This window comes from Typopeltis vanoorti, chromosome 16 (genome assembly GCF_054136105.1).
Source record: "Typopeltis vanoorti isolate ZY-2024b chromosome 16, IOZ_Tvanoo_1.0, whole genome shotgun sequence".
NCBI lineage: Eukaryota > Metazoa > Arthropoda > Arachnida > Uropygi > Thelyphonidae > Typopeltis > Typopeltis vanoorti.
The window spans coordinates 92407622-92430094 of record NC_143564.1 but is presented as its reverse complement, the minus strand read 5'-3'; the positions used below and the strand labels follow the sequence as shown (position 1 = coordinate 92430094).

Below are 22473 nucleotides of genomic sequence, written 5' to 3'. Positions count from 1 at the left end.
TATCGCACATCCTTTTTATTTGAATGAGAGAGAGAGAGAGAGAGAGAGAGAGAGAGAGCTCAAAGCTGCTTCTTTGATTTAAAAAATCTTCATATTGAGTAGAATTTAAGTGCACTATCTAATTTAATCAGCTGTTTTTTTCGTCAGCTGTGACCCTCTTTAAGAGGGTCACAGCTGACGAACAGTCCGTTTCCAGGCCTCTATCTCTTGCTTCTGTAAAATTCTTATCTGTCCAATCTTTGATGTTGTCTTTCCATTGCAGTCGGGATCTTCCTCTTCCTTTCTTTCCCTCCACCATCTCCTGCAATACTATTCTGGGAAGCTCTCTAGAAGACCCCCCTTATCAAATGTCCTGCACACGCTATTTTTCTTCTTTGCATACTAGCCGTATAGTCTCTTTTCGTTTTGAATCTTTTAATAACCTCTTCATTGCTCACTCTTTCAGTCCAGCTGATACGATCCATTTTTCTCAAGCACCACATATCAAATGAATTCCATCGGTCATTCATTTCCTTATTGATCGTACAGGACTCATATCCATACGTCCCCACGCTCCACACCATTGTCTTGAGGATTCTTACTTTTAACTGTTTGTTCAGATTTCTATTTCCTAATATGTGGTATATTTGGAAAAAATTCTGCTTTTGCTTTTTTAATTCTGTTCTTAATTTCATAATTAGTGCACTCTATTCACTGTGAAATATCTATGAAAATTCTTTAATAGCGCAAAGTGAATTCATGAATTGGTCAAAAACTCGCGTGAATAATTTTATATATTTTCCATACTGACGTTATTTCAATTACCAATTAATATATTTAATATGTCAATCAAGGAATGCTTCGCCAAACTAAATACACCGAGCTTTTGGCCACAAAAGAGTGATGGTGCACTCCTAGTTAGTTCTTTCATAGTTGTTCGTCAACAGGCAAGGTATTGACCCATTCCTCTATGATAATGACGGCCTGTTCTTGCAAATTAAGTTCATGTATTGCTCTTTCCCTCAATCGAGGCGCCTCAGAAGCACATTCCGACATTTTCCCTTCGAATGGAAAATTTGAATAGGACTGCTGTGTAAGCAGTCCAGCAGTCCAACTCAAATGGAGCTCAACTGTAAAGGAGCTCGAAAACGTCTTTTCAAGGACCTTTAACTGAAGGTGAGTTAGTCTGTCCCATAGAGAGGCAGGAAGGTTCCCTTCTCAGAGTCTATAGTTTTTTTTCATCATTCGAAAAAGAAATCGGGTGGGATATGACATTTAATAGATATAATATACGGACCTCTAGCCATACAATTTGGGTGTAAAATAAAACAAAGAGACCTGATAGAAATCTCTCCCCCCCCCCAAAAAAAAGATCCAGTATCCAGTCTGCCGAAACCGTAATGACAGAAACTCTTGTCATTACGGCCGACTGGATGTTTTAGCCATAATGACAAGGAACTCTTCTAAAATCAGATCGGGAATCTATGCTATCATTAGGTCTTTGTACCCTTGTTTCTTATATCACGTCTTCTCATTCTTTGCATTATTAAATCAATAATGCTGATACTCAAATTTCTATAGAGCTACAAGAGAAATCAATACGGAGTTGACCGCAAGGTCAATAGCGTTCTCTATCGATTGGATACGACGATTCACTAAGCCAAATTTATATAAATAGTGCATATTCAACATTGAACTATTCAACGTCAGAATCATCGCCGCGAACGTTCAATGCGACCATCGTTAGTGCTGATGTTTAACATATATAGCAGCCCTTCCGTGAAAATAAAAACTTGGAATTTTGGTTAACAATATTCTAGTGCGTAAAATTTTTTGTAGACTAGAATTCATTCAGATTCTTCCATTATATCACTGACATGACTCTTTCTTCTGTTCTTTTCATCATCAAAATTTTCTTTTTTAAAGAACTCAGTTAAAATTAATGTTGAATGAAGAAACTGCATGGGCTAACTAATGACTAATAATATCTCTTTCTAATGAAACACGGTTAATTGCAGCTCACGCCTACTTTCTAGTCACCAGTGTATTTATTTGACGTTCATCTTCTGGCTTTATACCTTCCTTTCTTCTGTGATTTACTGTTTGTACTAAACACTCGAGAAAACAGAGTGAAGTCTCCTAATATTTTTTGCAATATGGTGTATAATTTATCTAACAAATTAAGTAAGAAAACTGAGTGGCAACCATAAAAATCAAATCATATGCTGTTGTACAATTTTAATTATTCGGAATTTATTAAATTCTCCATTTTTACTTAGGTATCATTAACTTCATTTACATCCTCCTAAATTGTTTTCTCTAGATTTATATGCTGTGGGGAACCATCGTTTTTATTGTTGTTTAAAAATGTTAGTAAATGGCTGCAACCTATTGTGTGCTATCATCTTGCTCTTGGCGACAAGAAAGGAAACGACGGTAATTAGCAAGCCCCTGTTGTCACATGATAACGCCCTAATTCTGGTACAGAGTAATTGAACGGTGTAAGTTGACACAGCAATGTTCATTTTTCGGCATCTTAACAGTAGTCTTTAATCATTATTTTCGGAATGGTGTTATTTGATGCCCATTGAAAATTCAGATATATTTACAGTATTAAGATGATTTTTATAAGAAGCGCAATAAAATTCGACCATCTTTTTTTTCTTTTCATATGCAGTTTATATTTACATATCACAAGGAAGAAGGAAGATTATTAGTGTTTGTGTTACAGACTTACCCTTAATTAGTTACGGTTAACAGCCCATTTTTTTCTTTCTTTCTGCTACTTCGTTTCATTCTTCGTTAAACACAATAATCCATCCTTTATATGCTGAAATCTGGTATTGGTATATTAGCAGTAAGTGTTCATGCAACTTGGTGGTAGGTTTATACTATTGTTACTTAACGGGGAACGGTTGTTATTTTTTGGAATTACGGGTGAAGTAAGTAAATCTGAGGCTAATGCATTATGATTGTTAATTAAACGTGTTCTTCTAGCCAGTTTGCGGCTAAAAATCTCGAGTTGCTGGAGAAAAAATCCATCTTCTTCATATGAGACCGGCAACACAACGTAATCTATAAAAGTCCTAATAAGATTTCTTAGCGACTAAACCGGGATTCGAAAGCCTGAGGAGGGTAATTAGAGTGATGGGAACTGAGAAGGGGATTTACTTACTTTTTATATACAGGGTGGTTCAAAATTCTACGTGCAAACTTTCAGGGGAGGTAGAGAACAACAAAATCAACCAGATTCACATAGGAAAGCATGACCTGGAACGCCACCCGAAAGTGATAGGTGGCGCTGTTCGCCAGCGCTCCAGGTGAGCAATTGGGGCTTCCTCATTCAAGCTTTCGAAGTCGTACGAAGAACATGCTTCGTTTCACACACCTGATGTGAAACCATATTATGTATCCAACTACTATTGAACTGTTCAGTTACGTCTGATAAAGTTTTTTATACTACTTACTGCCTTGTGTTATTTCTGTATCTTTGTGTCCCTGTTAGTACCTTCCGGTGGCGTTTCCGGTCATGCTTTCCTATGTAAATATGGTTGATTTTGATGTTCTCTACCTCCCCTCAAAGTTTGTACGTGGAATTTTGAACCATCCTGTATATGTAAAAAAAGATATAACGGGAATTATATTTATCTTCTATGAGGAGCAGTACTGTCCTATATCATAGCGAACAAATTCGTTATCTTGGATGCGTTTAATATGGCTTTTTCTCAGCTAAAGTAATCAGTATATTAATGAAAAATAAATAATAATAAAAAAACAGAATAAGGTATATGTTATTTATAATATTTCTATTCAAATCCTCCCAGAAGATGGTAATTAGAGACAAACGCACGGATCTCTTTCGATAGCTGAATTATACCGAATAAATGCAATTCTACAAAATGGAAGAATGGAAATAATTATTATTCAAATGAAATAATAATGTTTATTTATCCACAATCCTGCCAGTGAAGAAGAACATTGATTAAGAAATACTGAACTTTTTGTTAGTTTGTCAGTATCGCGAGAGACAGGATTTCATTTCTTGTGGCACTAATTCTTTTCTTCTTCTATGGAGAACATAGTTCTTGAACTATGCTTAGTAGAGATCCGCGCAGTTTTAGTAAACCACTCACGAGGAGACTAAAACTAACATTTGCAATATACATCAATAAACGCTTTCAACACATTGAAATGAGTATACACAATGAGTGAAGCATGAGTTTCTGTGTTCCTCGAGCTGTTTCTAATAATCGATACTGCATAGAAGGCGATATTACATAGTGATATAAAATGCACCATGTGTACGCAATCTCCCTTGCCGCACGCTTTTCGAAAATCATTCAACTTATAGAATAACATCTAGAAAAGTACACATGGATGGATGCAGCTGCGCACACTGATGTTACTTTGCATCGAAATTTTCAAAACATAAACCGTAAAGCTAAGTCATCTTTGTGCATGTTTACCTATAAAACTGCTTCAAGACGTAGCAAAGTAAAGGAAGGAGAGCGAATTTGCTGGAATATATTTATAAAACTTTGATTATGTTAGAAGTACTCGACATGACAGGGAGTGCATTGGTCAGTATATATCAACAAAATATTTTATGGAAGAAAAAAAAGTTAAAATGGCTTATTCATTTATTTAATTTTAAAACCATCGGCATCTAACTGCGTACACCATTTCTTAAACAGTGCAGTGCTATTTCTTTGCTAATATTGTCACACCGTGAGCTTTGGGAAACTGAAAGTTTTCACTTGGTTTCAGAAAACTATCCGGTCCGAATTCACAGATTTTCCAGTGTATCATAGGTAAAGGTTCTCAACATATGTGAATTAATATGAAAAAGTACGAATAAAATTCCGTATGGGGTGGTTTTTCAGAAATGAATTGTAAATTCAGAAATAAAGAATTTTGGAATATAATGCTATAAGAAAAATATTCATTATATTTAATAAAAGTTCGATAAAATTTACATAAAAGGAATAAAGTTAAAATTGTTATAAATTAACTAATATTAATTATGGAGTGAAACAGAAAAGTAGTTTGTCGCCAATATTCTTATGCAAATCTCTCAGCCCACCAAGACACAAATTATAAACATACCGTACATTTAAGGATGGGATAACATAATCTGGTACGCTGCTTTGCATATCTGATTAGCTGGAGAGAGAGAACAATGCTTTCCACCGTGGGAAAGCTCACTTACCTTCAAATGTGAAGTCCTGATACAGGTTCCCCGCATTCGAAACGAGATATTTCCAACCAAAAGGTATCGTTGAAACTGGATGAGCTTCAGAGGCTCGCACACTGTACAAATATAAATCTAACATTATATAAATCAAAAGCCAAACACGCCTGTTGACAAAAGGCTAATATATATATATCAACTGGCTATATCAGTTCGCTTAATCGGTGCAACCCCTCCTCACCCTCTCTCTCCAGTCGTTTTCCATAGATGCTCCATAGACGCTTTCCATAGAGGCATGTGGTTGCCGCATCATGCCTCTTTCGTATTTATTTCCATGGGCACTGCTTCACGGAATTGGCCAATACCATCCCTTCACTTTCCTATACTCGTATACGAACACGAGCAGGTCAACACCCTTATACTGGTTAACTCAAAACTCACCGAACTAACTTCTGATCCTCTGCCTTCATTTCCTATATCGCTACTTATTTAGTAAAGTCTTTCCCATACTATCTTCTCGGATTGTTAAAATTTTCAGATTTTCATCAACAAAGTCTTATCTTCGTCTAACCACGCACCCGTACATAGCACAGTTGTGCAATAGGTTCTTGGGACAACTCGTGTGTGTGTGTGTGTGTGTGTGTGTGTGTGTGTGTGTGTGTGTGTGTGTGTGTGTGTGTGTGTGTGTGTGTGTGTGTGTGTGTGTGTGTGTGTGTGCATAATGTTAACATTTAACATTTATTCTTATTAATAAGAAAATTAATTGGCTAATATTTATTTTCAGAACAGACACGCATGATAAATACAGATTATAAATTACTCATCTATATGTGCGATGAATGTCTACATAAATATATACACTTAATTAGTGACAAATGTTGTTCCCTTTTATTCCTCATAATAGTATCGATCTATCTTCGCATAAAGGGATCTCATACAGACTCGATAGCATCCTATAGTTCTTGAGATTGGAGTGCAGCAGACTCTAGTCACAGATATAATTTACTTCATTCAAAAATCTTTAGCAGGACTTAAACTTGGTTACTGACTAATTGAAGTGTGGCAGATACCTTCATATTACTGGAACTATGAAGGTTCGTTCACTTATGATGAGCTCATTCACTTATGATCTCTGCCTTGTAATCTAAAATATTACTTCTGGAATGCGCTTTTAGGAAATTGGTACATTTTAAGTAACGCATCCGATTGGCAACGATATTCTTTTAGAATCTTACATTTAGCGTCGCTCCACCTGTGCTCAGTTGCGGGATCGTAAAATCTACCAAGAAAACACACTAGTACACGACTCCAATCTGTAGTTCTCCAAAACTATGGGTTCATTGATTTTTTGATGGTGTCACTACTCTGGTTCTGCTGTCAGCATTCAACAATTGGAACCATGTTGGATGACAAAGAACAGGAATGGGTTCCTCGGTGAAGTCTTATGGTATCGGTATTTAGTTTAACAATCAGTTTATATACAGCATAAGGGCCATTCAAGAAGTATCTCCATGTATGCATATCAATAAATTATGAATGCATGTCCTCAACAGTTAGTTCTTTCCTGAAAAACAAAATCGTATCATAAAACACAGAAAGAGATTAAAATTAAAATAATTCTCATGTCAAAACAATAATTCAAGAAATATGTCTACATTAAAAAAATTTGTGAGACAATGTATGAAACTTAAAGAGACGTATAAGAAACTAGTGACAGTGTCACGAAAACCACTGTTTTTATTTAATGTAGACATATTTCTTGAATTATTTTGCATGAGAATTATTTAAATTTTATCCAAGTAGCAGTATGAAGTCGTCAAAAATAGTACTATTGTATGAAAGATTCCTATAAAAAGATATTGCCACCATATAAAAAAATAAAATATTCGACTTGTCATCTCATATTCATTTATGTTTTAGATCACGTGACATCTTGCTCACAAGGGTGTTAGAATCATGATTTCTTTCAAAAACTAATCATTAGTAAAGTAAATTTTTCATCTCTCTCTCTCTCTCTCTCTCTCTCTCTCTCTCTCTCTCTCTCTTTCTCTCACTCACTCTCTCCATTGGCTGCTGGGTTTGTCAAATATGTGAGTTGTCTGTCTCCTCTGCATATGTCACATTCAATTATTCAGGTAGAAGAGCATACACAACCAGAGCACTTTCCAGAATTTCTAAACAGAATGCATTAATATTATTTCTAATATAGGTAGCTGTGCGCTAACTGAAAATAAATGTATTACTACATGTTACATACAATAAACTAGTTTATTGTTTGCCTGTTTACGACTGATATCATGTTATATTCTCGCCTTTCTATGGCATAATTCTGACTTCCTCTACCAAAGTTTCTATTATAAGCAGAATAAAAAGCACATTTTTAGTTAAGAACGAAACAGACTTTAATTAGTACTTATATTCTCCATGCATGCTGAATTTAAATTTGGCCCTTCACAACAAAATCCATTCCAACAATAAACAATTTGATTAAAAATGTAGAGCCTCCGTAGCTTCAGTGATGCGGACTGCATGAAAAGGCCCAGGTCCAAGTCCCGTCTAGGATGCTAAAAACAATTATCTGGACTTTTCAAAAGAGCATGATGTAGTCGGTTTCCTAAGGTTTAATTAGGGTTCAAAGTTATTTGGCTGTGACATTGTATTTAACTTAATACGCAATGGGACAATGAGGCAGGATATTCAGTGTAATAGGAAAATTGAAATAAAGTCTCATAGCTGACAAAACAAATACTAACTGTTATTTATAACTGAAGAAAAAAAATATAATATTCAATATTGTAAGCATCTTTTCCTTAAACCAACAATATCGACTAAATCGGTTAAGAGTTTTAATGTAGTTATTTTACTTTGAATAAGAATAAAAAATCTTTTGTATAAGGCAAGTACTTATGGAACTGATTGCATTGTTACCATTTTAAATCGACTTCCTGTTTATTTATTTTTTCTGTTGAAAAATGAGTTGTAGTAAAATTTGAGAAAACTAAATTTAATGCTTTAATTTTTTTTGGCATACACTGTTTTTTTTCTTTCTTCCACTGCTAAATGCATTTTTCAAATAAATACATAGTTTTTGCCGTTGCTCTGGAGTTTCTATTTTACTTATGTTTCGGATATACCAAGCCAAGGAAATAAATCTGTTAAATTACATTCAAGTAAAAACTCTTGACAAAATGCCATGTTGCTACTGCATTGTGTCAGAGGGGATTTGTAGGGAATAGAATGAAGACAGATTGAATGCCAACAGAAATAAACGAGATATGCTAAAAGGAAAACTAAACTGTTGCTTGGACTCAGTTTAATATTCTGTAATTGATGAGGAGATTTTGTATCTGGAAAGAAATGAATTATATTCACAAAACAAATCTCCATTTCTTCAAGCTTATCGCTACTTTAACTACAGCCTTTTAAAAATAAGAAAAAGAGATAAGTTTCTCTAAGGCACATGCTATGTCGACAGATAATTATATGCTGAAATAATCAATTACAGATTTTATATATAACGCAATTCCTACATATTTTAAAAAAAAGCTGCACAGGGATAAGTAATAATTCTTTCTTCACTTTACGTCTAAAACGTTAAGAACATAAAAAAGAAATAGAAATGTGTAAATTAAAAATATATGATATAAAATAATCAAATAATATTTCTAAAAAATTGAGTACACCAAAAATAAAATTACTTTAATGGAATATAAGTAAACAAACTTAAAAAAAACAGTAAAGTTTTGCAACAATTCTTTTTAGCTTCGCTTGTGAAAAGTTCAGAAAATATAACAAAACAATAAAATAAGTTGAAATTAATACCACACACACACACACACACACACACACACACACACACACACACACACACACTCACCAGAAATAAAGTCAGAATAAGTATAGAAAGGTATAGTTTGGATACAAAAATTCGTACACAATTAAATTCGATATTGTTTTGCTTTATATATACATATATGAAGACCAGTTAGTAGGATTATCTGTTCTGAAATATGTTTTTTCCATAAAACCAACATTTTTATTTCTCGTTGAAGTAGTGTGATGGCCAAACATTGTTCTTATTTTATTGTCTAAACCACAGTGATCGAAAATTTATGGTTCTATGAGGAGAAATTTGAATTCTAAAAGGAAAAAGAAGTCTAAGTAGCTATTTTTGCTTGAACTTATGAAACGAGTTATGTTCTATGCGAATCCCTCTGGAAGCTTAAATTGCTGTCATTGATATCATCAGTGTTCTTGGTACACCATTAGGAGTAAGCGATCTGCTACATAGAAAAAAATGAAATAGAAAACACTAAAAACGTTTTTGAAGAGGTAATTTAAAGCGACCCATTTCCATTGGATTCATTACAATTTTTTTCGTTATGATATTTGCTATTTGCTGTATACTAGGATATTACATATTAACTACATTCTTCTGTCATTATCTCTAATTTACAATTCATTAATAGAAGTACCATTATCGGGAAATTACAGATTTATTTTTAAAAATGATACTCATTGTTCATATATGTAACTACGTATGTGAGTATAGATTTTTTTTCTGCTAAAAAAAATTCATATTTTTGCACATCTCCTTGCGGACATGTATAAAGTTATGCATTAGTATTTGCATGGGTTATTGACCCATATTAGTATTGACCCTTCCCTTAATGCATAGCATTATACATATCCGCAAGGAGATGTGCTTTGCATTATGGGAGATACTAAGGCAAGTGATGAGAACTTATACCACCTTTACCACGAGTTTCCCCAGTCCTGAAAGTACTTCAGGCGCAAACTTTGCTTGCTTAATTTGGATAAAGGATAAAACCGAATATATAATTAATAAGGTTCATATTTGTCACGAAATATTATTGATTAGCTAGTAATACATGCCATTTTTAAAATACTAATAATGTTCCTTTGCCTTTGGGAAAAAAACAGCCTTATTTTCAATACGGCAGTATTGTCCAAACAACAATAGAATTCATTTTGCAAGAGACATTTTGTTAGCAGAAATTTTTGCCATTTTGCTAACATTCACTGTTCACTTTTAATTGATGAATTACAAAATACTAATATCATAGGTTCTTGTCTATCACTAAAGAAAACCATTATTGTAGTTGATAACAGTGAGGTCTGATAGAACTAAAAACATTTACTAATAAAAAAAGCAAAAACAGTGGTTTCTTTATGTTCGTATGCAGTATTAAGACTGCGAATGGAGAAAGTCGTAAGCACCCTTATCGCTATTGTTTTACTAGAAGCATTTGTTTTTAAAATAAAGACTGGATATATACTAGAAAATTGTAGAATTTCAAATGGTCAATGAAATTAATAGAATATAAATTAAGTCTACAGCAATACTACTCTAATTAAAATACATTATATGAAATGATATGAGACATAATATTCATTATGTATATTAATAAACATCACTATTTGATACAACTTCTGTAATCACGATATAGACAGTTATAGTAGTGAAAAATTGGGTACACTTATGTACTACTTGTCATCTCTTAACTGGTTATAGATCCTTTCATTGTAACATATCCCTTTAGATTTACCCCCTAAGCCTTGGTTTTCTTAACCCACAGTCATCGTATTCACCACGCGTATAAAGTGTTCTTAAGTTTTTTTTCGTCATAGCTAAAACGCAGTACTTTATATATAAGAATGTGCGCACATCTCTCCATTTAATATAAGATTATTTCAATAATTTGAACTTATAGAGAATTTTGATTTTTCTTATTAGAAATCGTGGAAATATTTGCATAACACAAGAAAGTTTTTTTTTGTTTGTTTTCCCTTGAAACAAATAAAGACATACGTTTAGCGATTCGAACTCGATATTAAGGTATATTTTATTATAATTTGAAGTTCATCTAGTTTTTGAATGGTATCTGGGAAACTGAAACTTTTCTTGTTCATACTAATAATAATTTGCATTTTATTTCAGTTTTGTTCGTTTTTGCTGTCAAAATTTTAATGCTTGCTAAATACTCTGTCGATCTCCTCCGTTCTCAATAAGATGAAATTAGTAGATACTTTTAGAACATTATTAATTAAATAAGCGCAATATTAATAATATTTAGCTGAAAGTTTTAATCTGGAAAAGATATTTTTTATTTTCGTGTCTAGTGGTCTGCAGAAATTCTCAGCCGAAATGTCCTGAGAAAGAAAAGTATAATCGTTTACTAACAGTACTAGTTTTTGTGATGGTATATGAATATAATTTTAATAATGCGTAAAAAAACATCGTAGAAATGCACCTGATGATATCAGGTGTGGGACATCATCAAGTATTGTTTCACATTTTTTTCCAGATATATGTCCTATGAAACGTATGATGCATTTTTTAGGGAATATCTTTTAAATGTAACATATTACTCGTTAACATATTTGCTTCCTAAAACACCACTTACGATTTTTTAACAGTTTTTTAAAGTATAAAGCCTTTTATACTTTTAAAAATTGCTGTTATACACAACGTATTTTGTTATATAGTGCTTAACATGGACCATATTAAATAGATTAGTGAAGCCAACATAGATATGTCCTGAGTTGGATTTTACAATATTCATACCTTACCACTCTCCAGCCAAGTATCTGGGGGTTCTAATCCTGACAGGGTCATGGATGTTTGTGATTGTCATACTAATTCTTTGTGGAAGGCATTTGCGACCCTATACCACTTCTTCTAGCAGAGGGCTTCACTCCCAAAATACAACGAGGTACGAGAGTGACAATACAGCGTCAAAATAAGGTCACATGTGAACAACTAACTAATGTCTTCTTCTTTTTACCTATTTTGGAATACGCACATATCTAAACAGTACCGCATACTCTCGATTTCCGAAACGTATGAAGATACATATAACTGCCGCCATCTCGTGATCCTAATCCTGTATTAGTATCATTTATTACCTGAAAGATTCTGCAGTCGATTTTCTGAGTTCAGTGGTTAAAACACGAAGTTCCAAGGAGAGGAAAAACGTATAATCTGTGAAAAAAAATTAACAGGGACAATGGCTGAAACGAGATTTAGAAAAAATTCTTCTAACTACTGAGTAGAATCGCAACAATAACAGTCTTTCTTCTGAAGAACTACCATCATGAGACTACACAGACACCTGAAAGCCAGTTTTATATCAAAAATAAAGAAAAAGTCGCTTAAATATTGCATCGTTTTAAATAAACTAAACAGTAATATAAAAGTTGGTGAAGTGCAAGTCTATGCGCACACCCAAATAACCGTAATATTCGTGTGGCAGTTACTTTTGGTATGCCTTGCATGCAAATTGCACAAACCATTTTGTTCATATGAATAGAATTTGATCACGCATATGTACTCTCTTCTGAAACACCCTTTCTACAATCACACCACCTCTTCTGTGGTTATCGGCCTCATCAGGAATGTAAGAAATGTACAGCTAAATATTTCGTAATGGAATGTCTTTAGCAATTAATTGTTCAGAAGAGGAACCTACTTAGTATTGCTTTGTGTGGTTTAATATTTCGATATTTCCGGCGTTTTATTTCTGCGTAATTGGCCTATATATTTATGCATGATAGTTTCAACATTCCCGCTCTTTATTAATAATTCAGTTTATCTAAACGAAAGTTTCTCCAAATGACTAAAATGACTGGGAAGAACTGGGAAGGAAGGGAAAATGCACTAAAAATCAAGCAGTATATTAAGAATTTGCTCTCTATATATTGATGTGTGTGTTTACTGTTTCTGTTATGATTCAAGAAATGTTTTTTTATCTCTTTTTAGTTTTGTGCAAAACGCATTCTAATTACTAACATTTTTATGCTATTTAAAAACTGCAAAAACCTACGGAATTCTGTATGAAAACTCATCAACTATTACACAATTGAAGATATTAACATTTTCGAAGCAAAACGCGTGATGATGTCAGTAATCTACTTCTATGATTAACTAATTTTAAGTCAATTTCCTATAGAAGCGACTTTGAAAAACTATAATTTTAATTAGCGAGTGTGTTTCTGAAATGTTCTGTTGACAGAAAAAGCTGCCAATTCCTTCTCTAGATCCTAACTGAAAGCCAAAAAAGCCATATGGATGAAAGATGTTTTAACACTTTCATTGCCAATCTGAAAATTGGAATTTCGTGTGGTGGGCAATTATTTTATTTTATTTTTTTTTATTTAGTTAGCGACGTCCACGCGATAACGCGTGATCGGCCGCTCGGTGAGAACTCGCATCACGCGATATCGCTTGATTGGCAATGAACATGTTAATAGGCACATCGCATCTATACATTTAATAATCCTAATCATAAGAAAATAATCCTAGTTCCATATCATAACGCTATAATTTTATACGGAGATGTTTGATAAAACTTTTATGAACTTCAGTTTATTCCATATTTCATTTCATCTTTATTTAGAATTTACGTAAGATATCTCGTGAACTCGAGTTGATTGTTATTTATCCAATGAAAGGCGATGCACATACATTTTCTGTTTGTATACGAAATCATATTTTAAAATGTACTCTTATTAATAATAAAAAAAGATCGTAGAGGACTAAACAGCTGTTTTCGCCTTATAAATACTGCAGGCTTGAAGTTTTAATGTGAGCCCATCCCTTTACATTTTAACAGGCGGACTGCGTGAAATATTATCATACTGTGTATACGAATTACATGCGGACAAGTTACTCCAAGTATCAAGAATCATCTTTAATGCGTGTATACACACACTCTTCACCGTAATATTTTACGATCAGCTACGAACCTTGACGTATCACGCCCACAAGTCTATGGCTCCATATCTTATGCTTTTCTAACTGTCATTTACTGTACTGCATTTGATAGATGAGTACCACTCAAATGCCAAAGCAAGCGTTTGTCTTCTTTTGCTTTGTTTTTTTTTTTGTCTTCCACTATTTCTTTTCATTTTCTGATTCTTTTTCTTATGCCCCACGAAAACTTATCTACTGAGTGGTCATTAAGGTTTGTTCGAAAAGATTTATTGTTTAACCCATCTGACTCGTAAATCAGCAGTCTTCGCGGGGAAAAAATGACTAACGCAATAGTTTCCCAGGATGGTACGTGAACTCAAATCGAGACCGTTTTACTTCTCTAAATACACACAGTTCGTGACAAATGTGTGCACGGTGGCCGATGTCTGTCTCTCGCGTGCCGCATGTTGAACATTCTTTGGTAAAAGGAGGTGATAACAAACAGCATAGGGCACATTCAAAATATTCGTGATATCTCACCCTTCCACACACACGCATCTGTCTACTTGGTCACGCTAAGTTCGCCTCGTGAGTGAAAGCAACGTGGGGAGAGGGTAGGGAAGGTGTTGCAGCCTATTTCTTAGTATTTTTCTGGTATCTCGAGGCTACGCGGGGTGCGTGCAAAAATGACAACTTTGTTACACCGCGTCTTTGCACAAGAGGAAAATTAATGTCTTTCCATCGTCTTTGAAGGAGAAACAAGGGTGAAAAAAAAATTCACGAATAGACAGAGAAGAGCAGGAGCAGCATCTCATTAGAGTCTTAAACTCAAGAGGCGGTTCTTTCGCCGAGAAACAAATGGGAGTAATGGAACGCGATAATTTTCTAGCAAACCAGGATGGTCACCGGGAGGAAGCGGGGAATTTACTCGTGAATGAAAGGAAGCAAATCGTTGATGATATTGGCATTAGTAAAATCTGGTTTCCTCCAAAGGTGTTTGTGAACTTCTTAGAAGACTATATTTTCTAAATGAAATTAAGAAAAAAAAAAGACCTGTCAAGTACGGTGCAGAAAATTAAATCGATTAAACACACACACACACAAAACATAAATGATTGATTAGCTAGACAAAAGATAAACTAATATAATCTCGAGTATGCACAAATTTCTAAAAAAAAAAAAAAAAGCAATTCTAAGTAAAATTAAGGAAATGAAAAAGAAATCAAAATGAAATGTATTTCGTAATGAAAAAGAGATAAAGAAGTATGAATAAAAAAATAACGAATTAGAAGTTTCCTTATCTAGTGTAAGTACTCTGTGTATAATTTTAAGTTCAAATTCTCGCGAATGCATTTTTCAAAAAAAAATATAAAAAAAATCTTACATTTACAGAACATTCATATGGTGTTTCTTTAAGTAACGTCGATATAAGACTGTAGAACTAGAAAATAAATAGTCGGCAGAATTCCAGTAATAAAGTGATGTTTTTAAAAATTTAAAAGATGTAAGAGACACAATATAACTCAAAGAACTAACACTGACACAAAACGTACCCGTATGTTGCATATTGATTTCAGTCTACTGTTCAATAGACACTGTTATTGCTTGATACTACATATACGCATTTAAGATTCCTTCAGGTTGTATTTAATTATAAATATGCGGATTAATTTTAGGTAGTGTAAAATTGAATTAAGAGAGTGTAAAATGTGTAGAACTAAACCTTAAAACCCTGAATAGATAAAATAAAATGAAAAAATGATATATTGGTACAATACATTGAATAAAATCTTCCGTTTATTCAATATTCCTAGAAATTTGGTAGATTATTCAATATTTCCCTTTAACTATTATATTAATAATTCCATAGATTAGATAACAGCAACTCACTACTGATGTAGAGGATTGAAATGAACTAATTTACCACCAAATTCCAAATTTTCTAGTGCACTCAACAGGATTTAGAAGACACTATGATTACAAGTTGATTTTTGTGCAGATGGCCATCTTGTCATTTGTTAGCCATCTTGTCATTTTTCATTAAGAATATTCAAGAAGAAAGGTGAATCCGACTTGATATATATTACTTGATAAGTAATAAAAATGAAAAGAATTTCTTATCCTTTCACTCAAAAACAGGAAACGTTTTATTGCCTCCTCGAGCCTATAATATTTGAGAAATACTTTATATGAAAAGGAAATTATCCTCGTGTTACTTGCTAAAATGCAAAAAAAAAAAAAAAAAGCAACCCCGTAACAGCTCGGCTTTCAGATATGGGAAATTAGCTTATAAACTCTGAGTAAAATTGTTCACGTTACTCATCTTCGCAGTACGCACTTGCACTTAACTTCAACTAAAAAAAATAATAAAATAAAATAACTGAATAAAATTGTCACTGATTTAAAAACTTAATACGAATTTGGTTACAGTAAAAGATAAAACGCGCAGCGGGATGCACACATAAGTCTTCCATAAAGGCTGAGAGAGAGAGAGAGAGAGAGAGAGAGACCTTGTTTAGTTAGGCAGTGATAGATTTTCTCTGAGATAGAGGAATTCAGAAAGAAATACAACATTTCCATATAAATGATGTATTGGCGTAGTTTATGTGCGAAAATCAATGAGAAGATGCATCAGAGAAAAGGTGATACGTTATTGATCAGAAAGTAAGATAATAAAATAAATATACAACAACACAAAGTATTTAGACAAAAATTATTAACATATTATGTATATATATATAGAGAGAGAGAGAGACAATTTGTGTGTGTGTGTGTGTGTGTGTGTGTGAGAGAGAGAGAGGGAGAGAGAGAGAGAGAGAGCTCTTGTTAATTTTTGAAGCTCGTATAAGACACTTAACAACTATTAATTTTTTTTTCTATATCCGTAAAATATTTCTAAATATTAACAGCAGGCAACTATTTAGACTATTAATACTTCATTAATTAGGAATGTTCTGTTAAAAGCTGAATAGAAAATTTTACAAAAGTTATAATGCAGATATTGCTTTCGTCATAATCCATTCCTAAATTCAGTTATTTTTATAATTGAGTTATTTACATAAGATCTGATAATATTGGAATCTTGTTAGATAACATATTAATGTGAAGTAAAATTATTGATCGGAAGTTAGTAAAGCTGTAAAGCGTTAGTGATGATGATGATGATTATGATTCCGTTATTTTTAATAAAAGATATCTGTATTATCTGTAGATATAGAGAAAATGTAGAGTATTTTCTCATAATATAAGCGTATTTTAATAAAAACATATGTTAATTATAATCTGATAGAGTTTCAGATATTTAGATGAATGGCCATTCTTAAACTATTTTTAATTAATTAATTAGATGATTAAATATATGACATAAAATTAGAGTATCAAGGTATCATGTATTCATTCATTGGTAGGTAGTACTGTTAATATTATGAGTACAGTTTCTTTTATTCAAGAAACTATTTAAAAAAATGCAAGTAAGCATTTCTCTGCACTTCTAGCGCTTTTCTAATTAAGGAATTTTGGTTAGAAGTTTGTGACCTGGAAGAATGAAACACTTTCTGATGGCAAAAGTGAACTGTACGAATCTTATTTTTGCACAGTTTTTCCCAGAGTGGCATTACGTTTATATACACTATGGAAATCCAAATAAGTGTGAACAGCTCCTATACTGTATAATTAAAATATAATTATACTGTACAGTCATCGTTCTCTTTAGTTCTGTTTTCGTTTCGCTATTTCGTTTTTATTATCATGTTTAGAAATTCATAGAGTGAAATAGATTTTCACTGTATGAATTTCATACATTTCTAAATTTATTTCAAAAGTTTCTCTTTTGAAATAAATGAAAATAAATTCAAAAATTCACTTTCTATCTTCACAGATACAAATATAGGTAGGAAAGAAATTATATGCAAATCCGACAGAAATACATAGATTTAGGCTTTACAAATGAAGGCACTTTTTTCTATATCACTAGGAAACTAATAAAGCAGAGATCACTTTATCTAGGCTGAGATTTCAAAACTTATTTTACAGTCAATATATATTTGGAAGGATTCTTTGTGAGTGAGAATGCTTGAGTCGTCTTAAAATTACGCAATATTGTAGGTATGGTTTTTAAAGCTTATATAAATCTACTATAAAGATATCTCTTTCATTTGCTTCGTTTCCTTTTACATTCAAAAACAGTTAAATTAGTTTCAGCCACTCAGTATTTTCACAATCATGTCAGAATTTCTAATGCAGACGTTTTAAATTTAATGCTTTCTTCAGTATATTCTTTAGCGGCACTAGATGATTAACTGAAGTTAATCATCTAGTGCCCGTTACTGTAAAAAATACAAGCATCTGCTCAGTCACTTTGCTAATAATTGCTTCTTCCAATATTACAGTTACATTTGTTGTTGTCCAGACAACAGAACTTAGTATCAGCCAAATTTTATCGAACACTATTCTTCAAATATGCATGAATTAAATGTAAAAATGAAGAAATTAAATACAGTATTTCAAATACATTATTTGGAACGAATGAATATATGAATTGTTTAAGACAGAAATCAGAAAAACAGAGATTTCATTGAATAATTATCATTTTTAAATAAAAATACAAAAATTAATCAATGCTAGTTTTTCATTTTAACCAAATATGCATTGAAAATAAATGTAAATTTAAAATGTGGAAAGCATTTTTATCTACCAATACAATGAATCGTTTTCTTTGTACATAGCCGATGTGACCCAACAATTTTCAGTATTATAGAATGGCTGAAATATAAACTATACCATTTCTTGGTAATATACAACAGTTACCCACAATGTGATTCGGGATTTTAATTGTTTCATCTCCTCAGTATACAACCCATAGATAAAATTATTTTCATTTATTTCTTAACTCTAACTGCAATCTATTCATTTCCATTATCTGTCTAAATACATCCTTTTCAAAATAGGTCATATTAACCATCGTTCAGTAAGTTATGTGTTCAGATTGAACGATGAATATACATTACACTTTTATGAAAATTAAAGATTCTATTTAAAAATCAAATACTAGAACACAAAGTGTATTTTCTGTTACTGTTATATATTCTTAGAAGAGAAAGTGTAAAGAAAGCAATCAAAGTAACTTAAGGTGATGAACTCTCAAATTATGTATCACTAGTAAGGAACATCGTTGGGAAAGGGTTTACTTTCAACTTCGATAAAACATGACTGTAAAGAATAAACCAAAACAGACGATATAGGTAGAGTCGCAAAGAATGCTTTACTAAAATTCTTTCTTCAGTTTTTTTAACAATTATTTTTATAACCGCCATTTTAATTCCAGCATTTATTTTAAGTAAAATATTTTGTTAATTTGCTGAGTATCTTGAAAATTTCTGTGCATTCTTGATGGCACATTACAGGAGATGATGATGATGATGATGAAAATTAATAATCATTACAATTAAATTCAAAGACAGAGGAACACGTCATTCCTATTATGACTTCTATTTTAGGCCACTCGTGTAATTTAAATATCTATTTGGACATATATTTGAGACGTATGTAGGCAGATTTTTGTGTATATGAGTAGTACTAAATTATATATAAAAACATAATTTTTGTTAATCAGTACGAAGAAATATGCAAATTATTCAACTAATCTCAAGAAAAGTAGGAATTCAGGCGATGAAAAGCGCTATGCAAATATTATATTATGGTAATAAAGATACCCATAATGAATTAAGCAAAACATTCAAGAGAGATAATTTTCATATACTTTTCTCTTCTGTTTATTCCATGAGCATATGGAAACATATTCCATTAAAATGCCACATATATCTAGACATTCTAAAAGAAAATATAAGTAGGTAGTTATAAAAAAGAGACACGAAAAAAACTATACTAATTTACAAACAAAAAGTTTTATGTTTCACTTAAACTCTTATTACTATTTTTATTTCATTATTTAGAAATGAAATTATTATTAATCATTAATTAATCATTCGTATTAATAGCAAAAACATGAAAACGCATTTTCCTCTTTTGTGCTCTGTTGTCAGTTACGTCATTCTCACAATACGCCCATTAGACCTTATAATAAATTACTTTTCTTGGAGTACACTTAGTATTAAGGCCAATTTTTTTCCATTATAAACACACAAATAGACAGAGATATATTCTCATACACACAAACAAAAAAAGGGAAAACGTCAACTCTACGAGTTTATTTATTTATTTTTTTTTTTTTCCATTTTCAGGAGAATTGTTGTTTGGAAGTAGTTCAAGGTTCACATAAATCTGAGGACAAAATTAATGTAGAAAAGAAGTAGAAAATAACTTTCAATATTATGAGGATAATATACTAGCTTTACCTGCTTATTGAAATGAAAGAATAACAAAATAATTTTTATTGTGCAAATAAAAATTTCATTAGATAAAATTTTAATTACAGTGAAAATGGATATCATGACATTTATTAAATGATTTTTATTATCAGAGCAAGACAATTATTTATATTGAAATAGCCTTACGGAAATGTATGATTTAAGTGGATAACACATACCTAAAGGGAAACTTACTCGTGGATGCAGTTTCTGCGCGCAAAATTTTACTTACAATTTCCTGAAGGAATTTTTGTATAGTTAGTAAGTAAAAGGCTAAAATAATCATCAAGAGAAAAAGAAGAGACAATAAGAGAGAAAGACTACTTTTGGAACTTCTGCTGTTTGGTTAGTGATCTGATAGGTTGCTTTAGAGTAGGCACAAGATATACTACCCAGTATCTATATGACTTTTACAAATAGGTATACAAAGTATCATAATTTATAAGAAGATAAAAAATATAACTGAAACATTGATTGCATAACAATAGACCCGATACATAATTAACAAATAAAGAAACTTCTATTGAACAAATAATAATGTTTGTGTATATCACATACATACGTTCCACAGACTGAAAAGCACGATCAGGTCTTTCATAATATTACAGGCCTGCATTTTTGTCAGTTGTTTTCACCAAATCTGACACTAATATTTAACGAATTTGAACTTCCCTCTTTAGGTAACTTGACGTTGGAAATATCCAGAATGATGCCATACGTCTACTTAAGCAAATGCTTCAGTCAAGTCTTTGCCATCACTTACATTCTTAAAGACACATGACGATAGCTAACGGCATCACCAATTATGTCACTTCTGTCACTTCGTGTGAAGCACTCATCAAGTTATTGAAATGCTTTACGCTATCGCTGTCGGAAACTGACAAGTATGTCACTGCTACAAGCGCAATTATTACATAGTTTAGAAACGCTTGGTGCTGCAATAGTTATCGGTCTGTACATTGCTGAAAGTTGTTTGTTGCACCTAAGATCTTTAAAGGATAATTTAAATAATTCTTTAAATGCTCTTTACAGGATAATTGAAATTATTCTTTAATGTGATCTTTAAAGGATAACTGATCTTTACAGAATCTTTATAGGACAATTTAACTTTTTAAAAGTTAATTCAATTGACTTTTAAAGGATAATTTAACTTTTTAAAAGATAATTCAATCGACTTTTAAAGGATAATTTTCATCGTTCTTTAAATGATCTTCAAATGATACTTTAAACTCGCATAATTTTTTTTTCATTTAAATGCCATTTTATTTGAAAATATTTTGATTAATATATTTAATTGCAGTGCATTTTAAAGATCTTAAGTTGAAAACACTTATAATTATACAATATAATAAAAATATTGAATTATATTGATTTATGCTAATCTTAAGTATACATCCTAAGTAATGGAAACTATGTGACGAACTATATTAAATAGTTTGACTTGTCTTTTATAGTGCTTAGTAAATAGCGTGTTTACATTGTGAAAGTGGTTTACATCGTACAAGGATGTTCATTGATTTCTCGAATCTATTTTGGTTGAGAAACATTTCATTTGCTAATGCGACAAAACTATTGATCGTCGGAGGTCCGATCCGCAACGTACCTGTAAATGTCTCCGGACAATATTTTGTCATGCATGCTCCACGTGTTCCTTTCGGCAGAGTAAATATTAACGCGTGAGGACAGATAACAACTGTTTGAACTATTTTATGCTTCCGTCTAAAATTATATAGCAAAAAGTGTGAGAAAGTCTTAGTGGTTGATAAAAGAAAAAAAAAAATCCTTGTCGGAACTCTTAGTTAAAAGCAAAGACTTATAGATCTCACCTGATATAAAGAGATGCACTACCACAATCAGCCCTACGGCAAGAGAGATGCTTCGCGCTATCATTGTCATCGGTATTGGTCCAGTGTCAACGTTTTTGTCCGTGTACTTCAGCCACGAGCGGCTGTGGCCAACACGCTCAGCTGCTTCTGCTTCTCCTGACGCATCGGGCGATTTCAGTAAATCTCCCTGAGCTAGGGCGTCGTTAAGGTTGCGCACAAAGGCAAGCCTCTGGCGCTGTGATCTTCCGTACACCTCTCAGCGCAGAATGGTCCGCTTGTCTTTTCGTTGTTCGGCCTGTCTCTCACACACGCAACGCCTCTCGCTCGCTACTGTGCACCACAACGAGGTAACTTCGCAATGCCCCCGTGAACACAGTTTACGCATGCTCAACGGAC

General features: G+C 32.6%; 1 protein-coding gene across 1 annotated transcript in view; it reads right to left on the bottom strand.

Moving 5' to 3' along the window:
- The window catches only part of LOC150098183 (lachesin-like), a 299185-nt gene extending 277016 nt beyond the window's left edge, over positions 1–22169 (bottom strand). Inside the window, exon 1 of the mRNA XM_090406487.1 lies at positions 22078–22169. Coding sequence (XP_090262613.1) covers positions 22078–22147 — 70 coding nt within the window. The 5' untranslated portion in view covers positions 22148–22169. The remainder of the gene's footprint in view (positions 1–22077) is intronic.
- Positions 22170–22473: the final 304 nt, after the last annotated feature.